Source organism: Lutra lutra, chromosome 13, assembly GCF_902655055.1.
Source record: "Lutra lutra chromosome 13, mLutLut1.2, whole genome shotgun sequence".
Classification (NCBI taxonomy): Eukaryota; Metazoa; Chordata; class Mammalia; order Carnivora; family Mustelidae; genus Lutra; species Lutra lutra.
Genome location: NC_062290.1, coordinates 29,898,240 through 29,925,616, shown reverse-complemented (window position 1 = coordinate 29,925,616; position 27,377 = coordinate 29,898,240). Strand labels below are relative to the sequence as shown.

The 27,377-nt window shown below is 39.4% G+C and overlaps 1 protein-coding gene across 1 annotated transcript in view; it reads left to right on the top strand.

Moving 5' to 3' along the window:
- The window catches only part of FANCC (FA complementation group C), a 297,238-nt gene that overhangs the window by 78,358 nt on the left and 191,503 nt on the right, over positions 1-27,377 (top strand). The window contains 1 exon segment of the mRNA XM_047700445.1: positions 26,134-26,376. Within this exon segment, the coding sequence (XP_047556401.1) occupies positions 26,212-26,376 (165 nt within the window). The 5' untranslated portion in view covers positions 26,134-26,211.

Below are 27,377 nucleotides of genomic sequence, written 5' to 3'. Positions count from 1 at the left end.
GCAGGCAGAGGCAGAGGGAGAAGCAGGCTCCCCGCCAAGCAAGGAGCCCGATGTGGGACTCGATCCCAGGACGCTGGGATCATGACCTGAGCCGAAGGCAGCTGCTTAACCAACTGAGCCACCCAGGCGTCCCTCCATAGGATATTCTTAAAAAGAAACTGCCATTCTTTATTTGAAGTTATGTTAAAATACTAGCTGATAGTGATGTACTTAGTGTGCTATAGCCTGAAAAGGTTATATAGTGACAGGGGGAAAAAGCAATCATTGTCCAAAGTGGTGCATCTTTTTAAGAGGTCTTATGGCAAGAAGCCATCGCTTGAACTCTGTTTGCCTTCCACACTTCATCCTAAAGCTGGCTTCTTTGTGTTGTGAATTGGTTTCCAGCAGCAACTAGAGCTCTTGTTTCCTTCTTTGTTTCTGGTGGAGAGCCTTTTTCCAGTAGCCCTTCTGTGAGAAGGTAGAGTACTTTAGCATGGGTGAGGGAGTAGCATTTTGGCCAAATAATTTTTGGTTGTTGGGGACTTTCTTGTGCTTGTAGGATGTGTAGTGGCATCTCTGGCCTCTCTCTACTGGATGCAAATAGCACTGTCTTCCCCAGTCATGACAACCAAAAATGTCTTCAAACAATGTCATAGGTCCCCTGTGTGTCAAGATTGTTCCTGATTAAGAACCACTGCTCTGACCCAATCAGAGCCCATTTTTCTTTCACCAGAATCTGCTGGCTAGAAAATTTCAAGTCTTGTTAGGAAGGAAGCAGGTAGAAAAATGGGTGCTGGAGAGGTAACTGCAAAATTCTACTACACCTGAAATTCTAATAAGGACCCAAAAATGGGTCAAACCTGGCAGCCTTGCTAAATTTTTGCTAAATCCCTGTTGGTATATTCTAACATTATGATCTTTTATATTAGAAAAGTAAAACCTAGTATTACACTTCTGTAAAAAAAATTCCATGGGGCTACGAATCCCAGGTTGTTTTTTCTGCTTAATAAATGTCGAAGAGCTGCTCTTTCAGCTTAGGAGTTTTGTCCCTGCATAACTTCATTCTTTTTCAACAGGTCTCTTCCCTGAGGTTGTCACATTCAGTGGGATTTACCCTCCCTGTGACACTGTGTCTCTTGCCCCTTGCCATGGGGTAATAGCAAACACACAGCGTAGTACAGACTGCATTTAGCGTTGCCATTTATGCACTAGAGAACTGTGATTGGAATTTTTCTAAGTGGTCATTTTTTTTCCCTTGCAAAGTAATTGATATAGAATACAGGCACATTTATTTTGTTTTGAAGTTTCTCTGATTTACAAATGAACAGATCTGTACTTTGTTAGGCATCAGATGACTGGTGTGTGGGGGGATATGTGTTAATTCTTTCTTGACTGTGCTACGTGGAGGCTCCTTTCTCTATTTTCATGCAAGTGCTCTGACTGTAAGGGAAGGCCTGACTAGTACTGGATGAGAGGGAATGCAGCATGATTGGGAATAAACACGAGCTGCTGCTTTTCTATCACAACTGAAGCATAGTAGTGCTTACACATACAGTGGCTCATAAATAGAGTACCCCCAGCAGACCAATAAAATGTAATAAAGCTAAGTGACATACAGGCTAGAATTTATACAAATTGTTCAAGTGAGTGAGTCTGTGTTGGGGTTTTTGTCACTGGCAATACGTTGGTGCTTCATTCACACAAGCCGTGAAGGGCTCTAGAAAGAACTCTGTTTTTGTCCTGGCTTTAGTTGTATTCTGTATGTATACAGCATAGGAGAAACAACCTATTCTGTCCTAATTGTTACTTATCCCATAAATTATCTTTCCCTAGTGACCATTTTCTGTTTTACTAACAGATCATTTGACCTCCAGCTTTGTTGGTATAGAACCTTTATGTTCATCTTAAATTCCTTCTGGGTGGGCGTGGGGGACTATATTATAATCATCTTTAAGTGAGTTGAAAAAGCACAATTCCCCAGTTGGGCTTTTGAAAGACTTGAAAGACTTGACTGAGTGACTCTTTGTATATCCTTTCCAGACCTGTTAGAACTCCTACAGCTTCTCCCCTTGAGTTTTCTCAGCACCTTCAAAAACAGATAGGTGAAGAGATCTACAAGTTAACAGTATTCACTAAGATAACTGAAACTGCATAGGAGGGAAGAGGACATTGTTCTAGCAAGATTCGGTTTGCTGTGGTTATTAAAGCAAAAATGGGGGTAATAAGGAGAAGGTATGCTGTTTCTTTTTCAGGAGATCTTAGCAAGGGCCTAGTTTTAAAAGAGAAAGAGACAGCTAGTTAGGTTGAAATGATTTGAAGCCCGTCCCTCCATAGTCATATTTTTTGAAGCCAGGGTAAACAGTTGGGTAGAAATAGGTGTATATAGCCCTTTTTTAACAAATGGACTAATTTCTCCCTTGAAACTAATTCAGTAGGGGGTGCTCTTGTGCATAGTTTTTAGAGAGGTTCTGAGACCACAGTGGGTGTCCCCATTGATCCTGTGGGTCATGGCCAGGCGTATCAGTTGGATAGCAACATATGGGTGTTTTTTTTTTTTTTAAAGATTTTATTTATTTATTTGACAGAGATTACAAGTAGGCAGAGAGGCAGGCAGAGAGAGAGAGAGAGAGAGAGAGAGAGAGAGAGGAAGCAGGCTCCCTGCTGAGCAGAGAGCCCGATGTGGGGCTCGATCCCAGGACCCTGGGATCATGACCTGAGCCGAAGGCAGAGGCTTTAACCTGCTGAGCCACCCAGGCGCCCCTATATGGGTGTTTTTGTTGAGAGGGTTTTGTTTTGTTTTGTTTTGTTCTGGAAATGATGTAAATTCGTGTCTTTACCTTCTCCAAAGCTACCTGAGCTCTGCTTTCCAGGGGAACCTAACTGAGAGGTTTACTAAGCTTTTAAAAAATTTCATGGCTTGGCCCCCATGGGTGGCTTAGTCAGTTAAGCATCCAACTCTTGGTTTCGTTTCAGGGCCTGAGCTCTTGGGTCGTGAGATCCAGCCTTGCTTCAGGCTCCCCACTCAGTATGAGTCTGTTTGGATACTCTCTCCCTCTGCCCTTTCCCCGACTTGTGCTCGTTCTCTCTTTCTCTCTCAAATAAAATCTTTTTAAAAATTTTTTTGGCTCTAGTTTTTATCTAAACAGTTGTGATGTGTTGTATGTTACCAGTTTTCTATGACCATTCTTTTTTTATTTTTTTAAGATTTTGTTTATTTACTTTTGAGAGTGAGAGCGCCGGCATGAGCGCACAAGCCGGGGGAGGGGCAAAGGGAGCAGACTCCCTGCTGAGCAGGAAGCCTGATGGGGGGCTGTTCCCAGGACCCTGAGATCATGACCTGAGCTGAAGACAGACGCTCAAGCAACTGAGCCACCCAGGTTCCCCATGACCATTCTTTTTTTATTGTAAATCATCAATGAAGTTCTCAATCAAGTTCCTTTCCAGATAACTCAGGCTGTCATTCTGGTTTCTTTATGTTTTCCTTTCCTTTAGCTTCAGAGAAGATGGAGGAGAATAAAATTAATATATGGGAGGGAAACTGACAAATGATGAAGGAATATAGATGAAGAACATTGAGTTCAAGCAGTGCCAGTAACGACCACAGCTGACAGTGAACATGGTTGGCATCAGCCCTTTGCCTCACTTCTTTTGCTGCATAGAGAGTACTTTGGTTCAGAGTTGGTTGCGATATTATGACCATGAACAAGGCATCCAGTAAAGTCCACGTTTGGTGCTACTGGCAGAAGTGTAGTGGGCAAGAAGAGAAATTTAAATCCACCGAGTATTCATTCCAAACAGGACAAATTTCTTTTTGCTAGAAGTTGCCAAAAACATTTAGGGGTCTGTTTTCTCAGGAAGTTGCTCTGCAGTGAAAGACAGTTGGTTCACCTCGTATTTACCAGCTGCTAAGGAGGGGGCAAGTGCTTGCTGGACTCCGTGTCACCTGGGTATTCCTATTGTTATCTGCTTGTTTTTTAAACTTATCTTTCTTAGTATTCAGAATATACCCCCCACACACACACGGGGTTGAACTCATGATCCCGAACTCAAGACCTGAGCTGAGATCTAGAGTTGGATGCTTGACTGAGCTACCCAGGCGCCCCCAGAATGTACTTTTAATCTAGAGAACTCAAGAATTGAATGTTCTTAGCTTTTATCTCTAAATGTTTCTTCTTTTCCATTTTCTTTGCTTTCTTTTGCTGTGATACCTCCTAGATGTTTGTGAAGCTGTTGCTCAGTTTTCTTACATGCTTTTCTTTCTTTCTTTCTTTTTTTTTTCCCTGGGTTACATTCTGAGTGAATTCTTTATTAATATTACTTTCAAGTTTACCAGTTCTTTCTTCAATTTTGTCCAAAGTGTCTTGTGTGCTGAGTTTTAAACTCTAATGACTATATTCTTCATCCACATAATTTCTGATTGATTCTTTTTTAACCATCTCTTGTTTTAATTCTGCCTTTTTGTTTTATAATTTTTAATTCTTTTTCAATTAACTTTTTAAAAACATCTTAAATATGCTTATTTTGTTGGACTGTTTCATAATATTAATTTCATCTGAAGAGAATTGGTGGTCTGATGACTGATTCTGTTCATCCAATGCCTTTATGGGCATTGGATTTCTTCAAGTACTTTAGAACTTTGGTTGAATGGCATGTTTTAAATGAGATCTCTTTTGTATTGTTTTCATTCATTTATTCATTTTCCACCTCTCTTCTTCTCTACTCATTCTTGGTAGCTATTTTAGAGTTGTCTTGGGTGGCTTCCTTGGAACCTCAGTCTAGAACCACAGTGGTAGTTTATACTTGGGCAATCATGGGCTGTCCTAGTGGGTTACTGACCACTGGCTGGCCCGTGTCCTCCTTCCTCCCTATGCCCCAGGTCTGTATGGCTTAAGGAGCTTACAGCCTTTTTTTTTTTTTTTTTAGGAATGGGAGGCCTCCTCCAGTTACCATGTTGACCGTGCTGTCACACAGTGATGCTAGGTCTGACTCTGTCTTTTGTGAATTATGTTTAGCCTCAAAACTTTGTAGGACTGATACTTCTGGCTTTGGTTCCTGGATCCTGAACTTAGGAGGCTCAAGGCTTTAACTTTGAGGGCTTCCCCCTTTGAGTTTCTGCCCCGTATCTGTTTCACAGAAATGTTTATATTATTTTTGAGCTTGCCTACATCTTTTTGGTTTTCTCTTCTTATGTTTCCCCTCTCATTGCTGTATGTTTGGAGTAGAGAGGTTCCATCAAAGTGAATTTACTGTGCCATCTTAACTGGAAGTCATGTGGACTGGGGGTTTAAAGGAAATAAAGTGAGATATTTGGTTTTACATAGTACTAAACGCTAACCACAAAAATGCTTTTTTGTGTGAGTTCAGTGACCCGTAGCATACAGTTATTTAAGCTCTTCCTTCAGAGGCTTACAGCCCCAAGAAGATGAGTGGGATTAAGCAGGTGGGATTTATTAGGATTCCATGGTTCCCTACAAGGATTTCACCTTTTATTTTTCATTTTGATGGTAATTTAAAAATTCGGTTGTTTCCAAACACCTAAATGCCCACAATTCTAACTAAATAGTGTCTTAAGATGTCAGTGCCTGCAGTTATGTTCGTACTGGTGTCAAGTAGCACTACTTTTAGATCATGAGAAATGAATAGAGGTGAGAAAGTAAATCATATATTTGAGCTCAGTGAGAGATTGCTGATTCACCGTAGTTTAAAAGAGAAAAGGATGAATTTAGCCATCCCCACGCATGGTAACAAATGACAGAAGCTGCTGCTAGCTTTTGGTGGCCAGTACCAGATTTACATGACCAGTCCAAGTGAGATTTAGTAACCTTTGTCCTGATCACACCGAATTCATTTTGTCAATTGAAATTTTATTCAGTTTTTTGATTTGTTGGTATTTGTACATGTCAGGTTTTGTAGGTGAATGAGAGTTATAAGCATAATAGTTTTACAGTTGTATTTAACAGGTTAAAAATGGTTTTAGATGGCTCTGAGAACACTCAGCAGTTTTTTCTTCGAGTTTGAGAAACATGGATCAAAGGGTAGCTTAACTTTTCCTGTGCAGTGTAATAGCATCCTGTGGGGGTTTTTGTGTTTGTTTGTTTGTTTATGTTTTTGCCTGGCTCACTCCTGCTCATACTTCATGTTTTTACTCAGCATAAGCATCCTTTCTCTCTGGAAGTGTCTGACACCCCCCATGCTGGGTGAGGTACCCCTTCTTAGTGCTCCCTGCAGCACCTTCTGTTTTCTTTTTCCCGGTCCTTCCCACAAGGGATTGTGTTTTTTCTGTTTATAGACCCTGATTTTCTCATTAACCACAGGTTGCTTGAGAGCAAGGAACACACCGCCATCTTTTTACTTGTGGTGTTCTTGAGAGTTTCTGTAATAAGGTGTAGGCTCCCTACACTTTACTTTTTTGTTTGGGATTTTTTTTGTTTTTGTTTACTTAGTAGTAAATTATGAGTAGAACCAAGGGTGGAAAGAGGCAGAAATAACTTGGAGCCAAATCAGCAGTGACAAAGGTAAGATTACTAATATTTTAGTATCTACTGTGCTCCTCAGGCCATTTTTCAAACTTCTGGTCTCACCAAATGTCATAGTCTACTCTAAGAAAATTAAGAAGAATTCAAGGAAAGTAAGTAACCACTATTTCTAGCAGAATTTATGTAGGAAGACTGGTTTTTATTTGTTTGTTTGTTTTTGTTTTTGTTTTGTTTTTGAGCTCAGTGGTTGTTCTTTGGTGCCTGATGGAGACCAAGGTCAGGGGGCTTGGCCTTGGTAGCTCCCAAAACAAGCACTATCACGAAGGGATGCTTCTCCTTGGAAGTTGGTCCAGAGAGCAGCACTTTCTTCACACACGGGGACATAGACTAGAGAGTGGAGTTCCATAAATCCTTAGGCAGAGTTATCTGCTAGATTAAATTTCCTTAATTCTTTCAAAGTCATCTGAAAAGTGTGTTCACTGTGCTCCTGGATTGCAGTTACTTCTTCTGATTCCTTAGATCTAGATTTTGTTTACGATTGAGGTTTGTTTGAAATTATCTGCAAATTTCATGTCTGGCTTTTGATTAGACTATTTCCGAGGAGAAACTCAACAGAGAAAAAGCCAGCTCCTCCTAGTGGAACTTTTTTTTAAAACCTCATTGTTTTTAGAGGGGAAGATATAATTTTTTTCTTAAGCACTTTATGTGGAAACAAGAATATTTTATTGTGACTTTTGTGACTCACAAACACGGGCGAATTGGCCAGTCTTATTTAAAATAATGAAGCAAAGAAACGTTACTTTTTAGTAAAAAAGAAAATGGTATCAGACATTCAGTAAGGCTGAGGAGGTGTGTTGTCAACCTTAAGCATAGGTGGATATACATTTCTTAATTTTATTTTTGATTATATTCCTAGAGGTTTATATTTTCTCTCTGTTTCTCTCTCTCTTACTCACTCTTTTTAGGTAGGCTCCACACCCAGTGTGGGGCTTGAACTCACAGCCCTGCGATTAAGAGGCACATGCTCTGCTGACTGAGCCAGCCAGGTATCCTTAAATATTTTCTGATAAGGCCATTGTGCCCCTAGTTGATGACATTGATTGGAGGCCAAGTATTTAATTTGTCTTTTTCTTCTTTCATAGGGAGTGTTTCACAGCATTCTGCCCTTAAATCTCTGGTGCTTATTTCATGGGAGAAGTGACTTCAGTTGATTCATGCTCAGGGGAAATGAAAAAAAAAAATAGTACTTTTTATCAGGCTGGCACTTTGGTAATGGGCCATATTTGGTATGTATAGATTTACCTCTCCTACCTCTAACCTAGAGATGGAATAGACCAAAGGAAGGCAATTTCTAACTTTCTGGGTCCCTGACAGTCATGATACATAGCCAGTTTGAGACTATGAAGTTTCTAAGGAACTTTGAAATGTTGACAGTCTGGGAGCTGCATGGGCTTCTGTCAACACAAAATCTTCTCAAATTTTATCTATCTAGTTTCTCCTCTACATCAGCCTTAGTAGACTTGTTTATTTATGTATCACACATTTGTTCAACAAATCTTTATTGAGTTTCTGTGTTCAGCAACCATGCACAGCATTGGTGTCCGAATGGGCTTAGCAAACTTGGTCCTAAGGATATGTGCCAGTTAGGATGTGTTTGACTGCAGGTAACAGAAAACCCAATAAAAGGTGTCCTAATCCCAAAGGAAAATTCAGAGTAGGTTGGCTACTTAATTGCTTCAGCTGTGTTAGTGAGAGGACCCAGGTCTATCTCTCTGCTCTGTTCTTTGTAGATTGTTGGCCAGTCCGCTCAGGCATATTTACTGCTGGATCCCAAGGCAACTCCTGCCATCCTAAGTGTCAGATGAAGACTGCAGTGTCTAATATGAAAAAATGTGAATCTATTTTAGATTGAGAAAGACCCTGTCAGAAACCTTTCAGCTGAAGCTCAGTTGTCATTGTCCCAAGTAGAGAAACATGGGCCATTCCTACAGTTAGTAGGGGGGAGGTGGAAATACCGTGACTGGTCTACATCAGCCATTCTCAAAATGTGGCTCAAGAACCCTTGGGTATCCCTGATCCCCTCTCACAAGGATCATAAGAGCAAAACTATTTTCATAATAATGCTAAGACATCATTTACATCATCCACTCTTATTTTCTCCCTAATCTACAGTGGAGTCAAAGATTACATGATGTATGATGGTATCATTGCTCTGGCAGCTAATGAAATGTGTGTATGTATATTTTTGGATCTTACATTTTTTTCAGGTTTAATTTCTAATGTGGTAAATGTATGTATAACCCACATAAACAAAATCTCTCAGTAATGTCCTCAGCAATGTTTAAGAATAAAGGAGTCCTAAAAATGTTTCCTATTTCTTGGTCTCCATTAATCAACACCTTTGCCCATGGCATTGAGGCACATCCCACCTTCCTCAAGACTCATGGCTGTGAGATTCCTGGATGAACTGATTTTGTTAACAAAGAAGCAACACAAGAGTTATAACTGTCAGGTAGACCACTCGCAGTGTAGGTAGGACTGTTCTCATGAGGGGTCCTTGGAGAGGAGAATGTGGCAGGGACATAGTGTATACTCTAGGCTCTATCTTTGCTTTGACCAGAGCCACGCTCAAGTCTGTCCTTTTTTCTTTTTCTTTTTCTTTTTTTTAATTGTAGTACAGTGTATATAAACACAATTACCATTTTAACTATTTTTTAAATGTACAGTTCAGCAGCATTGATTATATTTATGGTGTTGTACAACCTTCACCACCATCCATCTCCAGATCTTTTTCATCTTCCCAAACTTTAACACTGTACCCATTAAATAATAATTCTCCACCTAGTCCCGGACAACTGCTATTCTGTTTTCTGTTTCTATGAGTTTGATTACTCTGGGTATTTCCTGTAAGTGAAATAATACTTGTCCTTTTGTGTCTGGCTTGTTTATCTTAGCATAATTTTTTCAAGGCTCATCCATGTATGTATTGGAATTTCCTTCCTTTTAAGACTGAATAATATTCCATTGTATGTATATACCTATTTTGTATATTTATTCATCTCTCGATGAACGTTTGTATTATTGCCACCCTTTGGCTATTGTAAATAATGCTGTTGTGAACATGGGTGTACAAATACCCATTGTGCTCTTAACTTTGAATTCTTTTGTGTATATATGTAGAAGTGGAATTGCTGGGTCGTATGGTAATTCATTGTTTAATTTTTTAGGATCCACCATACTGTTTTCCACAGCAGCTATGCTATTTAGTATTCTTACCAACAATGTACAAGGGTTCCAGTTTTTCTGTATCTTCACCAACTCTTGCTATTTTTTGTGTTTTTAAATAGTCACCCTCATGGGTGTAAAGTAGTATGTCATTGTAGTTTTGATTTGCATTTCTATAACAATAATGTTATGTAATGTAATGTAATATTGAGCAGCTTTTCATGTGTTTATTGGCCATTTGTATATCTTTGAGACAGATCTATTCAAGTCCTTTGTCCATTTTTTAAAAACTGGGGTCCTTCCGTCCATTCTGTAATTGAGTTATGGGAGTTCTTAATATATTTGGGTTACTAATCCCTTATTTGATACATGATTTGCACAGGTCTGTCCCTTTTACGTGTTGAACTTTTACACAAGGTTTCATTTCATTAAACAATTTTTTAAAAACTTTAAAGTTCTATATCACTGTTGTGATCATTTTCACTTTGGTGACTTCATCCTAGATGTTTACCCACTGTACTGATTTAGAAGATACAGATGGTAGGAACTTGGTAATTACTCAGTGCTCACAATTAAATTATAATAACTACTTTTGAATTTCTCACACTGTTCAAAATGTAGCCCTGGCTGCTCTTATTTGCATAGTTGGCTTTATATATTACCAACTGTTTGCCATGAAAGAAAACAATAATGATTAAAATGAAGTGATTCTTAAAATATTTTTCCTTTACATCTGTGCCAGTTGTAGCCTTTGAGAGGACTTTAAAGGCACCAGATGTCTCATCATATCTGAGTAAGGATTCTTCTTAGATTTTTCAGAAAATCTAAAATCAGTTGAGTTCTGAGTTGTCTCTAGATGGGACAGCCCTTTTGAGATAGTAAGTTGCCTTTCAACAGCAGTACTAATGGAGGATCAGAAAATTGCAGGTTAAATTATAGAAGGGATTTTCCGTCCTGAAACTTTGTAGATTAAGAGAGGATAATACTGTCACGTAATGTTAAATGAGAGGCTGGAATTGCTGGCTCATGCCATTCCTGATCCCTCCCAGTGCTATGGTAGATGGAACATCTTGCGTGCTCTTGCCTGGGCCTGCAGGGTTTACTTTTTAAAGTCAGGGCTGTTTAAATACTCAGGTGTCAACATGGAACTTTGGGAACCCACCTTGCTTTCTGAAAGATAATTTGAGAACCACTGGTCTGGGGGTTGTCCCTTGCCAGGCTTTTAACACTTGATATCTAAATTAAGGGAAATGGCTTTGTTTTTTAATGAATTAATTAATTTAATTAATTTTAATTTAATTAGTTTAAAGGATACTTTGCCCCAGCCTGTTACCTACTTGTTTCTTTCCTCTTCATCATCGTTCTTCAGACATTGCTTAAGTGTTGTGATACTTTTCTTTCCTTCATTACTTCTCATGAATGGTGTTTGGTAAAATCCATATTCTTTATGAAGCACATTTCCATTACGTTTTTGAGTATATCCTTTTCCCAAAGAACAGAAATCACCAAAATGGGGAACCTTTTAGCACTAAAGCATTACCTCTTTTTCACTTGCTGTATTTTTGAATCCAGGCCATGTTGTCTTGGTAGCTAACACTGTGAACCCTCATGGATAGTGGTGTATCTTTGTGCCATCGTGATCTGAGTTAATACAATAGTACTTTGCAAGTAGCAGAGTAACTTTCAAGCGGTTTATAAATGAGAGAAGAAGGGGAGGCAGTGATCCAAAGCGGACACCACTTTTTTTTAAAGATTATTTATCTATTTGAGAGAGAGCAAGAATGCAAGTGCAGGGGCGTGGGGAAGAGTAGGCAGAGAGAGAGAGAAGCAGGCTTTTGGCTGAACAGGGAGCCTAATGGGCTCGATTTGAGGATTCTGGGATCATGACCTGAGCTGAAGTCAGACATTTAACCAACTGAGCCATCTGGTCACCCCTAGAGCTGACACCATTTTGAATTAGCCCTGTTTCAATATCTGATGTTTGCTGGCTCTGATGGCTGGATTCCCTCGCTACTTTATCCCTCTTACTTCTGCCTCCTTCCTCTGTAGGATCTCCTCTGATAGCAAGAAGCAGAGACATGAAAAGTACATGGGGATCCTTTACTAGACAGTCAATTGCATTTGGGTGTCTAAGCTCTCTGTGCTCATAAGACATTTCTTTAGTCTCTTCTATATGGCTATTTCTGAAGTCATTTTATTTTCCCCTGGAAATATATAGTGAGAGGACTAAGAACTTTTGTTGTTTTTAGTCTGTGTATGTGGAGAAGGTGAAATCATGGTTTTGATTCCTTAGGACAGGGTAAATGTGCCAAAAGAGAAATAAAAAATGGAAAATGAGGATGTCCTTCCAATTTTCCATGCCATTTGCTTTTGCCACATAAGCATATATAATTTGTGTACAAAATTCTTGTTAAAATCCTGACTTAATGTCATTGATATCCACCTTTCTTTTATGCTTTTAAAAGATGCTAAACATTATTTCTTCAGTTGCTCCAATGAAATGAATATGGGCGTAGACATCCATGTGAGGGCATGCACACTAACTAAGCAGACTCATAAGGAAGTCAAAGATTTACGTTTGGGGCAAGATCAATAATTTGGTATCAATCAAAAGATGTAAATTCATATCTCTGTTGTCTAGTAAGTGTGCAGATTAACTGGGATACAAAAATTAATGCATTTGTGAAAAAAGTTGAAATTACCGTGAAACTGAAGAATCCTCTCTTTTATGAGGCATGCATTTTGTTTTAGCTTCATGGACAGCCTCATTTTGTCTGGTTGAGCATGGACCTCTCACTGGTTACTCTCCCCTGAGTGATGAATTGGATGTCTCTTCCACCTTATGACAATAGCCCTCTTAGGGCAAAGTAGTAGCCACTTAGCTACGGGGAAGAGGGGCAGGTAGAGAAAGCTGTGGATTTTCTCTTCCTGAGAGCCAAGACTAGGAAAGTGGAGTCATTATTTGAGGATGGGAAGGAGAAAGAAAACAAGCACTAAGATTGTATCTCTGGCCAATTCTGACAGTTGTAATATTTTCAGAGAACTCAGCTAGAAAATATAAAATATTTATAGATTCTTTCAATAATTAAAAATTGTTATTGTATTCAGATACTTTAATGATTAGGAAGTATAAGCTATAACATTTTTTCGTTTTTTCCTTTGGGGTAATATCTGGATGGTAAATGTATATTTAGAAGTTGTAGCTTTTTGGGGGGGGGGTTAGTGGAAAGTAACACATAGAGGAAAGCACATAAACATGACTCATGGTTTTATAAATTATTAAAATGTTAATACACATGTTACTGGCATCCAGGTCAAGAAATAGAATATTGCCAGCATCGTGATTGCCATTGTACTTCTTTTCTTCCTCTAATGGTAATAGGATTCCTGACTTTTCAGGGTAACCACAGCAGTTTAGTTTTACCTGATTTTGAACTTTGTGTAAGTGAATCATATCTTATATATTCTTATGGGTTGCTTTCTTTTTCTCAATATTATCATTGAAAATTCATCTCTATGCCTGTAGTGGTAGATCCCACATTTTCATTGCTCTATAGGATTGCTTTGTATGACTATATCACATTTAATTCATTCTACTCTTGACTGGCATTTGGGTTCTTTTCAGTTTGGGTCTATTATGAACAGTGCTGCTATGAACATTCTGCTGGTGCACAGTAACCAATAAGCTTGGAGTGTTCTTTGAGGGAGAGCTTGTAATTTGTGCATTTTTCCATTATTATGATTTACTGAGAGGGATGTGTGAAAATTCCCAGTATGATTGGAATTGATTGTCTCTTTTTGCAGTTAGGTCAGTTTCTGTTTTATATTTTGAGCTTTATAGTTTTTTTTTTTTTTTCAATTTCCGTATTATCGGAGCATACAAATTTAGAATTGTTTAATCTTCCTGGTGAATCAAACACTTCGTCATTATTAAGTGACCCTCTTTACCTCTGGTAATGCTTTTTGTCCCAAAGTGTATTTGAGTTGGTACAGTTTATTGGATTTCTTTGGTTAGGTTTGTATGGTTTTTCTTTCCCTATTCTTTTAGCCTCTCTGAATCACCATATCTTTATGTTTTAGATGTGTCTTTTTGTAGCAACATATTTTTTTTTAATTAAAAACTGATAGCGTTATCTACAATAGTCAAATTTTGGAAACAGCCCATGTCCATCAGTTGATGAATGGATAAAGAAGATGTGGGGTATGCATACACACACACAAACACACACACGAATATTACTCAGCCATAAAAATGAATGAACTTTTGCCATTTGTGACAGCATGGATGGAGCAAGAGAGTATTATGTTAAGTAAATGATGAAACTGATGAAATACATCAGTCAGAGAAAGATAAATACCATATGATTTCACTTGTATGTTGAATTTAGGAAACCAAACAATGAGCAAAGGGGGGAGGGAGGGAGAGAGAGGAAGAGGCCAAGCCAAGAAACAGACTCTTAATTACAGAGAACAAACTGATGGTTACCAGAGGGGAAGGGGAATGGGTGAAATAGGTGATGGGGATTAAGGCCTGCACTTGTGATGGGCACCAGGTGATGTATGGATGTATTGAGTCATGATATTGTACACCTGAAAGTATTATTACACTGTATGTTAACTAACTGGAATTTAAAGAAATGGATTTCCTCAGAAATTTAAGCCATTAGTATATCGTATAATTACTGATCTATTTGAGTTTAAATCTACCATCTCACTCTGCTTTTTTTTAATCTTGTCTATTCTATATTCCTTTTTCTTTCCATTCTTCCCCTTTTGGGTTTTTTTTTTTAATTGTAAATTTTCTGTTCTGATAACCTGGAAATTATATACTACCTGTTGATATTTTATTAGTGGATATCTAGAAATTATAGTGTGCATTCCTGAATTATTAAAACCTAATGTTAACACTTTTATCTTCATTTTCCTGGAAAATACGGAACTTTAGAACCCTTTAACTATTTTTTTCCAGGCTTGTATACTGTTGTTTTTATATATCTTAATTTCTATATATATATTTAAAACTTCAATGATATTATTCTTATTTTATATCATAAATGTTAAATTAAATTTTTCCATATATCTACCATTTTTGTTGTCATTTCTTCTCATGCCTCCAGAATTCTGTCAGGGATCATTTTTCATCTAAGAGCAGGCTTACTGGTGGCAGATTCTCTGACGTGTCAGATGTTTCATTTCACTTTATCTTAAAATTTTAGTTGGGTATAGTATTCTGGGTTGGCCCCCCTGCCCCACTTTTATTGTATTGGAGGTATGTTTTCTGGCTATCTTGCTGTATTTTTTTGTATCTTATCCATTCCCCTGTATTTTCCATTGTTTTATTTTCCATGTTGAATTCTGTATAGTTTCTTCTTCTATATATTCCAAGTTCTCTAATTCTGTTTTCAATTGGGTCTGATCAGCTATTGAACCCATCTGTTGAATTCTTAGTTTCAATTAGTTTTGTTTTGTCTTGTTTTTTCAGTTTTAGAATTTCTACTGTATTCTTTTATTTGTTTTATTTTTTCATTTTTGTCCATTGTTTTGGAGTTTTTCTTCATGTGTTCTTTTCTTCCTATGTGCTTGATTGTCTTTCATTATATAATTTTTGTTGTATTTGAAAAATTATTTTTAGGAATAGTTAGATGTTATTTTCCTTCAAAGAGGTGTTTTGTTTGTATCTTCCAGGCTCCTGGAAAAGCTTTTTAACCTTTGCGTTTTAACTGCATCTTCAGGATCAGAAATGCATCCCTAGGCCTATGTAACCCATGTGCTAAGATCTTTCTCTATAATTTAACACTGTTTTTCTGATTCCTTGATGATTTTTAAATTATGTTTTTGTATTGCATGTAGCCTTACAGAATAATGCTTAGCAGGTAGGTTGGTCTCAACTGTATAGTCTACCATTATCTGACGTAGGACTGAAATAGGATGCAATTTTAATTATGTTTACACTAAATATATTCTGTACTGTACTTTTGTACTTTTGTTTACCTCACCTGTCTTGGAACTTATGGTAGACTTTTACTTCCAGCTATTTACAGTGCCAAGAAGAGCCAGATAAAGCATCTTTTGAAGCCATTGGAAAACTGCAGAGATACTCAGTACTCAAGGGGTTAACACTGGCATGAAAGGAAGTGCGGGAGTTCTGAACAGATTCTTTAGCAGCTTTTCACCCTCAGGGCATTGCCATTTCTTGAGAAGCTGGGAGAGACCAAGAACCTGCAGGAGGGGGGTCAGCGAAGTTAACAATGCTTTTGGCAATTTCACGGGGTTAGAGAGATGTAACGTTGGATTGCCATAGGAAAAGATTGTTATTCTTACTATCTAAAACTGTAAGGCTTTAATACGTCAAGAAACATCATAAAAGCAGGAGAGTGGATAAAATAGCAAAATCACTGTTTTTCATCCCCTAAGATTCTAAAATGATCGTCAGTTCAGAAGACCATTCAGGAAAGTGTTGATGGTGAACTTTATAATGGATGGATTAGGTTGACTGTATGTGAAACAACTGATCAGTTTCCACATTATGGTACATAAGACAACTAGTATGTGTCTTCTTGTTTGATTCAAAGCACACACCACTACAAATGAAGTATTCTTGGAAAAAGATTGACCCTGGACCTAAAAAAACCTATAAATTGTGCTCTCAGTTTGTAGGCAATATAGGGGTTAGCAAAACATGCTAACTAACACCAGAGGAATGCAATCAGCCAAATGCACAAGTGTGAAGGATTCTATTAGTCGGTACAGTAGATTCTATTAGCCTCTTCTACTGGTTGTTTTATGATATGAAAATCAAGGGGTAATTATTAAAGATTAAGGGAGGCATATTTTTTTTTTTTAATTTTTTTTTAAGATTTTTTTTTTTTTTTTTTTGACAGAGAGAGATCACAAGTAGACAGGCAGGCAGAGAGAGAGGGAGGGAAGCAGGCTCCCTGCTGAGATCATGACCTGAGCCGAAGGCAGCGGCTTAACCCACTGAGCCACCCAGGCGCCCCAAGGGAGGCATATTTTTATTTTATTTTATAACAGATTAAAGGAGAGATATCAGTATTGGCCCTATGCAGTGTGTGGATCTTGTTTGGATACTAATTTAAATAACCCAACCTAAAGGATAATTTTAAAGAAATTTGAATATGGATGGGTTATTAGATGATTATTTCTGGATTTTTTGGGTGTGAAAGATAGTGTAGTTAAGTTTCTTTTTCTTTCTTTTATTTTTTTGAGTCCTTAGAAAAAAGAGATATAGATCAAAGTATTTGGGGTAAAGTGGTATGATGTCTGTGATTTGCTTGAACTAATTAATGGGTACATAGGGGTTCTTTTGGCTGTTTTGTCTGCTTTTTGGTGTATTTAAAAATACTCATTAAACAGGAAAAAAAAAACATAAACAAAAGTTCATTTGTACTACGAAGCCTGTGCCTTAAGTGAGGTTATTACAAGCTGTTCTCTCTGTTGGGTAGAAGTCGGCTGTTTATGAGTGGTGTCAGATAAAGAGACATAAACTCTATTTTATTTGCATAGCGTTCTTTTCTGTTAGCCTCATCTGTGAAACCTATGTAACTCTCTCACTCTTAAAGAAGCACAACTTGAGGGGCACCTGGGTGGCTCAGTGGGTTAAAGCCTCTGCCTTCAGCTCGGGTCATGATTCCAGGGTCCTGGGATCGAGCTCCACATCGGGCTCTTTGCTCAGCAGGGAGCCTGCTTCCTCCCCTCTCTCTGCCTGCCTCTCTGCCTACTTGTAATCTCTGTCTGTCAAATAAATAAATAAAATCTTAAAAAAAAAAAAAAAGAAGCACAACTTGATTCATAGTCTTAGTAAGACTATATGGAATGGATGAAGGGCAGTTCTTCAGAGCAAAAGTGGGGTGCATTCATATTAAAGGAATAGGAAAAGGTTGCTAGGTGGGCGACTGCTTTGCACTTGCTTGTTACTCAGGACATTCAGACCTACTGCTGTCTACACAAAGAATTTTTTTTTTTTTAAAGATTTTATTTATTTATTTGAAAGACAGATCACAAGCAGTCAGAGAGATAGGCAGAGGGAGAGGAAGGGAAGCAGGCTCCCCGCTGAGCAGAGAGCCTGAAGCGGGACCTGATCCCAGGACCCTGAGATCATGACCTGAGCCGAACCACTGAGCCACCCAGGCGCCCCTACACAAAGAATTTTTAAAACACTTCCAACTAACATAATTTAGCTTTCCCTTCAAAAATGGAGATATCTGAAGTAATGCCTGGTTAATGCTTCTGGCTTCAGGCCCAAGATTTCTGGATAATGTCAGTTCCTCTTCCCATCTCTGTGATAGTTGGTAAATTATAGACTTTAGAAAATTTATCTACTAATAATATACTCTATATATACAGTAGTAGGAGCGGGAAAAATGAAAGGGAAGGGAATTTTTAAAAAATTATATGACACAGCAGGAAAGACATACACAGATAGCATCCAAAAACCTCACTCATGCATTTTGCTCAAGAAGGCATAATTTGCACATGATGATAGAGTACTGCTGGGCACACTCAGCTCCGTGGCTTGGACAGTCAGTCCAGTCACTGAGGCCTGCTATTGGCTCTGCCCAGAATCCAGATCTTCCACACACACTTTAAACACCATTGGATCTGCTGGGACATGTGTGCCAAGTGGCAGAGCACTTTAGCATGAATCAACTGTGTGGTGATTCTTGCTCTGGGTCCTACTCATATTTCTCACTGTCAGAAAATAGGTAGAAGCAGATAAATGGTCTAAAACCCATGTGAGTTTATGTTCATGAGTCCCAGAGATGTCAGCCAAATGTTTCGAAAAGATGCCAAAAAGGTGGACAGTAAAACCCATGTTTGTTTTCTGCACTTAACCAGCTATCTAGGTCTCCACATTGGAGGCAACCACTGGTACTAGTTTGTTGTTTATCCTTATTTTAAAGGGCATATCCTGACTTGGTACAGATGCTTGGATCGCAAGAAATGTCCTGAAGTGGCAGGCCCTGTATATTCATGGAATTTATATCCCACCATCTGAAATACATGCAAGGCACCTGTGTCTTCTTAATCTCTTCTTAGTTCTGTCAGCCTGATAACTTCAATATGGTAGACTAGTGTAATACACTGTGTTCTGAGTTGATACCTCTAAAAGATTTTATTCATCCATTTGGTGAGAGAGAGAGCAAGAGAGAGAGAGCACAAGCAGGGGGAGCGGCAGGCAGAGGGAGAGGGAGAAGCAGGCTCCCTGCTGAGCAAGGAGCCTAATGCGGACCTCGATCCCAGGACCCTGAGACCATGACCTGAGCTAAAGGCAGATGCTTAATCAACTGAGCCACCCAGGCACTCCAAAAATAAAATCTTTAAAAAAAAAAAAAGAGAGCTAGAAGGCTATACTTTGTTAAGGACATGATGTAGGGTGGCCTTGGACCTAGACTGAGTGAGTCTTTGAAATGACTTAGTTCCATCCTTATGTCATTCTATTCAAGATTCAGATTCCCAGCACAGGGTCTGGTTTACCTAACTTGAATCATAATTTCACCTCTCACGGATGGCACAAGGTGCCTTGATTAATAGGCTCACCAAGACTTGGGGAATGGAGGAGTTGTTCTTTCCTCAAGGGACAGTAAGTTGTTGTAACCAAAAGAAGGGAGGAGGAATGCTCAACAGGCATAGTCAACAGATGCCCATTCCAGAGTGTTTGGATTAGGTCATCATTTCTCAGTAGGGGTGTCATCGGCCTTTGGGGGAAGGCCATTTTTCGTGCACTGCTGAACCGATGCATTCATTGCAGTATGCTCAGCATCCCTGGCTCCTGGGCACTCAATGCCAGCAGCACTCCCACTGCTAAGCATCACAATCAGGTCACCCTTGTTTCCCAGTCATGACCACCTCCCCCCAGACAGGCTGTAGAACAGCCCCTCAGGACCATGGCTGTATGATCCCTAAAGCTGTTTCCATTTAAAACCATCAGATGTATTCCCATTGCTAAGCAAAAGGTTGTTTGTAATTTGGCTATAATAAAATGATGTTTTCTGTCTCTTCTACCAAAAAGGTCTTCAGTGTAGTGTCTCCAGATATCTAAAAAGGCCTCACCTAGAAATGTGTGAACAATGTAAGAAATTCATTAATTTGTTTCTTCGGTTTCTTTCTGCGTTTAGGGCACAGACTTTAGAGCTAGACTCTGTGAATCAAATCCCACAACCTGTAGCTCTGCTGTTTCCTAGCAGTTAATTCCTTTGGGCTTTTATGTAATCTTACTTTGGGGAATTATGTAATTTCTCTGTGCCTCTGTAAAATGAGGATAATGATAGTACCCATTTCATAGGGTTGCTTACAGGATTAAATTAGCTACTGTGTGTAAACCATTTAACATATTGTCAAGAGCATAGTAAGGGTATGTGCGTATAAGCCATTACTATATTTCTAAAATGGAATATTAATAAAATTTCACATAGATATACCTTAAATTTTTTTTTTTTCTGGGGAAGTTACTTTTTAAAAGTTAAATTGCTATATCTGGAAAGGCATTTTGTTATGGTGTTTAGCTTAGAACTATACTTTGAGAAATATTAGTGAATTATTCATTTCTTTAATATTTATTGTTTGCCAGGCATTTGTTAAATTCTAGGAGACAGGGAATTTATATACAGATAGAGGAAGCAGTAACTAAGTGAGCAAATAACTACTGATGGGATAAGAGGTGTGGAGGAAGGAGCAGAAAGCAGTAATGCAGGGAAGGGTTCCATGTGTTGGTGGAACGGATGAGAGGCCTGGACCAGATGGTACCCAGTGGAGGAGTGGTAGCATGGGAAAAGAGAGCAGGTACCAGAGCTAGGTTTTTGCAAGACTTCAAAGACTGCAGGAAGGAGCTAGGATCTTTTCTACAGGGAGTCAGGATTTCTTTCCCAGGAAGCTTTTGAAGTTGGGGGGAGGTTTTAAGCAGGAGTGTGCTGGGTGTGATTCTCATTTGGGAAAGTTTTTTTTTGTGGACTGTAGAGAAAGAATTGGAGAGGAATGGGTGGGAAGAAATGTATGGGAACGGGATGGGATGCAGCAGTGGAATTAGAAAGAAGTGGATAAGTTGAATGAATTAATAAATAATTTTTATTTTAGGAGTAGAATTGACAGTTGGTGATGGCTTGGATAAGAAGGACAATGAAAGAAAGGGAGGATTCAGGGAGAAGGAATAAATTTTTGGTTATTATGTGCCATTCGACAGGATGCATGTATTTCCCCCATGATTAAACCTTTTTTTCCCCTCATGGTCCTACTTAAGATCAAATTTTTAATACTATTTAAAAATTTCCACCTTCCTGCTCTAGTTTTTTTTTTTTTTTAATTTGCAGCCCACTATCTGGTTTATATTAGATGTTATATCAATATATATGAGACTAGGGCGCCTGGGTGGCTCAGTGGGTTAAGCTGCTGCCTTCGGCTCGGTCATGATCTCAGGGTCCTGGGATCGAGTCCCGCATTGGGCTCTCTGCTCAGCGGGGAGCCTGCTTCCCTCTCTCTCTCTCTCTGCCTGCCTCTCCGTCTACTTGTGATCTCTCTCTGTCAAATAAATAAATAAAATCTTTAAAAAAATATATATATATATATATATGAGACTATATCAGTTTGTAGTTGCCTTTTTTTTTTTCCTCCCTGAAACCACAGAAATCAACAGTGGTTAATTTAAGGGGGAAAAAAAGGATTTTGCAGAAAGCCCTGGGTAGTGGACAGAATTAAAGAGCGAGCTGAGGGGTGCCTGGCTGGCACAGTGGGTGGAACGTGCAACTCTTGATCTCAGCTCAGGGTTGTGAGTTCGAGCCCACAATGGGTATAGAGATTACTTAAAAATAAAATCTTTTTTTTTAAATTATTTTTTATAAACATATATTGTTATCCCCAGGGGTACAGGTCTGTGAATCACCAGATTTACACACTTCACAGCACTCACCATAGCACGTACCCTCCCCAATGTCCATAACACCACCCCCCTCTCCCAAGCCCCCTCCCCCCAGCAACCCTCAGTTTGTTTTGTGAGATTAAGAGTCACTTATGGTTTGTCTCCCTACCAATCCCATCTTGTTTTCATTTACTCTTCTCCTACCCCCTTAACCCCCCATGTTGTTCTATTGTTTTTTTGGTTTCTATTTCATTGATTTCTGCTCTGATCCTTATGATTTCTCTTCTCCTGCTGGGTTTAGGGTTTCTTTCTTGTTGTTTCTCCAGCTCCTTTAGGTGTAGGGTTAGGTTGTGTACCTGAGACCTTTCTTGTTTCTTGAGAAAGGCTTGTACCGCTATATATTTTCCTCTCAGGACTGCTTTGTTGTGTCCCACAGATTCTGAACCGTTGTGTTTTCATTATCATTTGTTTCCATGAATTTTTTCAATTCTTCTTTAATTTCCTGGTTGACCCATTCATTCTTTAGAAGGATGCTGTTTAGTCTCCATGTATTTGGGTTCTTTCCAAATTTCCTCTTGCGATTGAGTTCTAGCTTCAGAGCATTGTGGTCTGAAAATATGCAGGGAATGATCCCAATCTTTTGATAACGGTTGAGACCTGATTTAGAACCGAGGATGTGATCTATTCTGGAGAATGTTCCATGTGCACTAGGGAAGAATGTGCATTCTTTTGCTTTAGGATGAAATATTCTGAATGTATCTGTGATGTCCATCTGGTCCAGTGTGTCATTTAAGGCCTTTATTTCCTTGTTGATCTTTTGCTTGGATGATCTGTCCATTTCAGTGAGGGGAGTGTTAAAGTCTCCTACTATTATTGTATTATTGTTGATGTGTTTCTTTGATTTTGTTATTAATTGGTTTATATAGTTGGCTGCTCCCATGTTAGGGGCATAAATATTTAAAACTGTTAGAATTTTTTTTTGGACAGATCTTTTGAGTATGATATAGTGTCCTTCCTCATCTCTTATTATAGTCTTTGGCTTAAAATCTAATTGATCTGATATAAGGATTGCCACTCCTGCTTTCTTCTGATGTCCATTAGCATGGTACATTGTTTTCCACCTCTCACTTTAAATCTGGAGGTGTCTTTGGGTTTAAGATGAGTTTCTTGTAGGCAACATATAGATGGGTTTTGTTTTTTTATCCATTCTGATACCCTGTGTCTTTTGATTGGGGCATTTAGTCCATTAACATTCAGGGTAACTATTGAGAGATATGAATTTAGTGCCATTGTATTGCCTGTAAGGTGACTGTTACTGTATATTGTCTCTGTTCCTATCTGATCTACTACTTTGAGGGTCTCTCTTTGCTTAGAGGACCCCTTTCAATATTTCCTGTAGAGCTGGTTTGGTGTTTGCAAATTCTTTCAGTTTTTGTTTGTCCTGGAAGCTTTTAATCTCTCCTTCTATTTTCAATGATAGCCTAGCTGGATATAGTATTCTTGGCTGCATGTTCTTCTCGTTTAGTGCTTTGAATATATCATGCCAGCTCTTTCTGGCCTGCCAGGTCTCTGTGGATAAGTCTGCTGCCAATCTAATATTTTTACCTTTGTATGTTATAGACTTCTTTTCCCGGGCTGCTTTCAGGATTTTCTCTTTGTCACTAAGACTTGTCAATTTTACTATTAGGTGATGGGGTGTGGACCTATTCTTATTGATTTTGAGGGGGGTTCTCTGCACCTCCTGGATTTTGATGCTTGTTCCCTTTGCCATATTGGGGAAATTCTCTCCAATATACCTTCTGCTTCCCTCTCTCTTTCTTCTTCTTCTAGAATCCCAATTATTCTAATGTTGTTTCATCTTATGGTGTCACTTATCTCTCAAATTCTCCCCTCGTGGTCCAGTAGCTGTTTGTCCCTCTTTTGCTCAGCTTCTTTATTCTCTGTCATTTGGTCTTCTATATCGCTAATTCTTTCTTCTGCATCATTTATCCTAGCAGTGAGAGCCTCCATTTTTTATTGCACCTCATTAATAGCTTTTCTTATTTCAACTTGGTTAGACTTTAGTTCTTTTATTTCTCCAGAAAGGGCTTTTATATCTCCCGAGAGGGTTTCTCTAATATCTTCCATGCCTTTTTCAAGCCCGGCTAGAACCTTGAGAATCGTCATTCTGAACTCTAGATCTGATATATTACCAATGTTTGTATTGATTAGGTCCCTCGCCTTCAGTACTGCCTCTTGTTCTTTTTTTGTGGTGAATTTTTCCGCCTTGTCATTTTGTCCAGGTAAGAGTATATGAAGGAGCAAATAAAATACTAAAAGGGTGGCAAAGATCCCAGGAAAATACGCTTTAACTAAATCAGAAGAAATCCCAAATCATGGGGGGGGGGGAGAAAGGGGATAAAAAGAGGTTCAGAAAAAAAAAATTAAAAGAAAACGAATAAAGAAAGAATATAAAAAAGAAAAAGATATATATATATTAAACTAGTTAAACGTTAAAAAAGAAAAGGGTAAAAGTTAAAAAAAATTTGGCAGAAGAAGAGAAAAAAAAATTGAAAAAGAAAAAAAAATTAAATTAACTGCAAGGCTAAAGAATCATGGGGAGAAATCCATGAGTTCCGTGCTTTGATTTCTCCTCCTCTGAAATTCCGGTGCTCTCCTTTGTATTGAAACTGCGCTCCTTGGTAGGTGAACTTGGTTCCGGCTGGATTTCTTGTTGATCTTCTCGGGGAGGGGCCTGTTGTAGTGATTCTCAAGTGTCTTTGCCCCAGGCAGAATTGCACCGCCCTTCCCTGGGGCCAGGCTGAGTAATCTGCTCGGGTTCGCTTTCGGGAGCTTTTGTTCCCTGAGCGCTTTCCGTAGAGTTCCGGAGGACGGTAAAGAAGAGGGCGGCTTCCCAGTCTCCGGCCTGGAGGAGCCGAGAGCCCGGGGCCCCAGTCCTCAGTGAGCCCTCAGAGACTAGCGCCCAATTACTCCCATCACCCTGGCCTCCGGCCGTGCTCTGAGCTGACTGAGCCTGCGACCGGTTCAAGGTAACCCTGAGCTGAGAGTCACTCTTCGGCTCTGTCTCTGTAGCCGGCTTCCCCGTTCTAATACCTGCAAGCTCTGCGACACTCAGACACCCCCGATCCTTCTGTGACCCTGCGGGATCTGAGGCCACACTGACCCCGCGTGGGCTTCACTCCGGTTAAGCCTCTGGAGCGATGTCCCTCAGCGGAACAGACTTTTAAAAGTCCTGATTCTGTGCTGCGTTGCTCCGCCGCTTGCCGGGAGCCGGCCCCTCCCCCCGCAGTCTATCTTCCCAGTCGCTTTGGATTCACTTCTCCGCCAGTCCTACCTTTCAGAAAGTGGTTGATTTTCTGTTTCTAGAATTGCTGTTCTTCTTCTCTTTGATCTCCCGTTGGATTTGTAGGTGTTTGCAATCTTTAGATAAGCTATCTAGCTGATCTCCCGCTACCTGAAGTAGTCTCAGCCTGCTACTTCTCCGCCATCTTGACTCCTCCCCTCCTGCTCTAGTTTTGTGTACTGCAACCAAATTGTATGACCGCCTGTAAGTATTTTGATTTTCTTCTTTAATAATGAAACCCCCTTTGTTGTTGTTTTTGGCACTTAATTGGGATCATTTTATCTGTTAATTATTGCTGCTGAACGTTTAAACTCACCTTTGCAGAGCTGTCTTTTTTGAAATCATATAGCTGAGTATCATCCTTGTCCCAAGAAAATCAGAGACCTTGTAAAAGCCTGCCCAGTTGAGAAGCAGCCCTCCCTCTTCTGCCTGGTGTGCTTCTTATGGGTGAGGATGGTGGGGGGACACCTGAGTTTATTTAGCCAACTCTGCCTGACGCCCATTCTCACTGCGCCACTCCCCAGTTCTTTCTAACATGTACTTCAGGTGTGGTAAGTCACGTTTATGGGCGATGTTCTGTCCTTTAGGACTAGGACTCCTCCTCAGTAATTGCAGTTTTTCATATTTTACTAAAATATGATTTCTTGTGAATTAATTGAGATCAAGCATATATACTAGTCTTTAATTAAATAGGTTGCTCAAATTGATGCATATGGAATGAATTATTTTACTTTTTCCTAAAAAGTGAAGAGAGACTGGAAAGAAATTTTAGTAGACAGTAATACTTAGAGATTTTCTCGAACACCTTAATGAGAAGCCAGAAATGCATAGAAAACATGAAAACTTCAAAAACATTTTTAGACACAGCCTATTATTAAACACCCGAGGATGTTTTTGATTTCCCATTACATTAAAATACCCTAATGAACTTCAGAACATTTAAAAATAGCTCAATGTTAAAAAGAAGATATAAAGTATTATCAGCTGTGTGCTTTCTGCACATAATTAGCATGTGTCTGTGAAGGTATAATGACTTCTAGTGGAATATTCCTCATGATAAAAGTTCAGATGGTGAAAATTGGAGCTACAGCTGGGTGACATGTTTTAAAATAATTCAAAGATGACTCCATCGAAGGCATTCTATTTTAGTCCCTTATATTCCCCCTTTCACTCGTCAGTGGAATATGAAGTCACCAATAAAAATCCTTTTAAAAATGTTTCATTTTTCCCCATTCTTCTAGATTTGATGTGTGCTCACTGTTTCTTTCAGTGCTTGGCAGGCTGCTGTGAAGGTCCATCACCTTTTCCCTTTCTCCAGGATGGCTCAAGATTCAGTAGGCTTTTTTTCTGCTTATCAGTTTTGGATGCAGAAGCTTTCTGTGTGGGACCAGGCCTCTACTCTGGAAACCTGGCAAGATGCCTGCCTTCACCTGCCTCGATTTCAGGAGTTCCTGAGGCAGATGTATGAAGTCTTGAAAGAGATGGTAAGTGGTAGACCAAAATAACAAAGCTCTACTACATTCAGCTAAGCCTGAATGTTATCTAGGGTCAGGGACTTGTGGTATTGACCCAATATATTGTTGGGTTGGAAAGACCAATTATCCATAGGTAATACAGACAGGGGGCTGTTTCCTGACCTCTGATTTCTTATGATTTCAATCTTCTCGATTAGTTACATTGTCATATGGGACTTCCTGACCAGTAAAGTTGTTTTTTTTTTTTTTTTTTTTTTTGTCAGAGAGAGAGAGGGGGAGAGAGCGAGCACAGGCAGACAGAGTGGCAGACAGAGGCAGAGGGAGAAGCAGGCTCCCTGCTGAGCAAGGAGCCCGACGTGGGACTCGATCCCAGGACGCTGGGATCATGACCTGAGCCGAAGGCAGCTGCTTAACCAACTGAGCCACCCAGGCGTCCCAGTAAAGTTGTTTTTTAAAAAAAGATTTTGTGGGCCGCCTGGGTGGCTCATTGGGTTAAAGCCTCTGCCTTCAGCTCAGGTCATGATCCCAGAGTCCTGGGATCGAGCCCTGCATCGGGCTCTCTGCTCAGCAGGGAGCCTGCTTCCTCCTCTCTCTGCCTGCTTCTCTGCCTACTTATGATCTCCGTCTGTCAAATAAATAAATAGAATCTTAAAAAACAAACAAAACACAAGATTTTGACACTTGTTGTCAGGTAATAATTGGGATTCTTTTAAAGGCCTTTGCATTTTTTAAATATTGAAGAGTTTTCCAAAGTGCTTACCACCCCCCCCCCCACCTTTTTTTTAAGAGAGGGAGAAAAGATGGGGAGAGGAAGAGAGAAAATCTTAAGCAGGCTCCATGCCCAGGGTGAAGCGCAATGGTGGGCTTGACCTCACAACCCTGAAATCATGACCTGAGCCAAAATCAGTAGAACACTTAACTGACTGAGCCACCCAGGCACCCCAGTGCTTACCCTTTCTTTAATGCTGTCCTAAGGTTGGTTCTACCATGAGATGGTAAATAAGATCTCT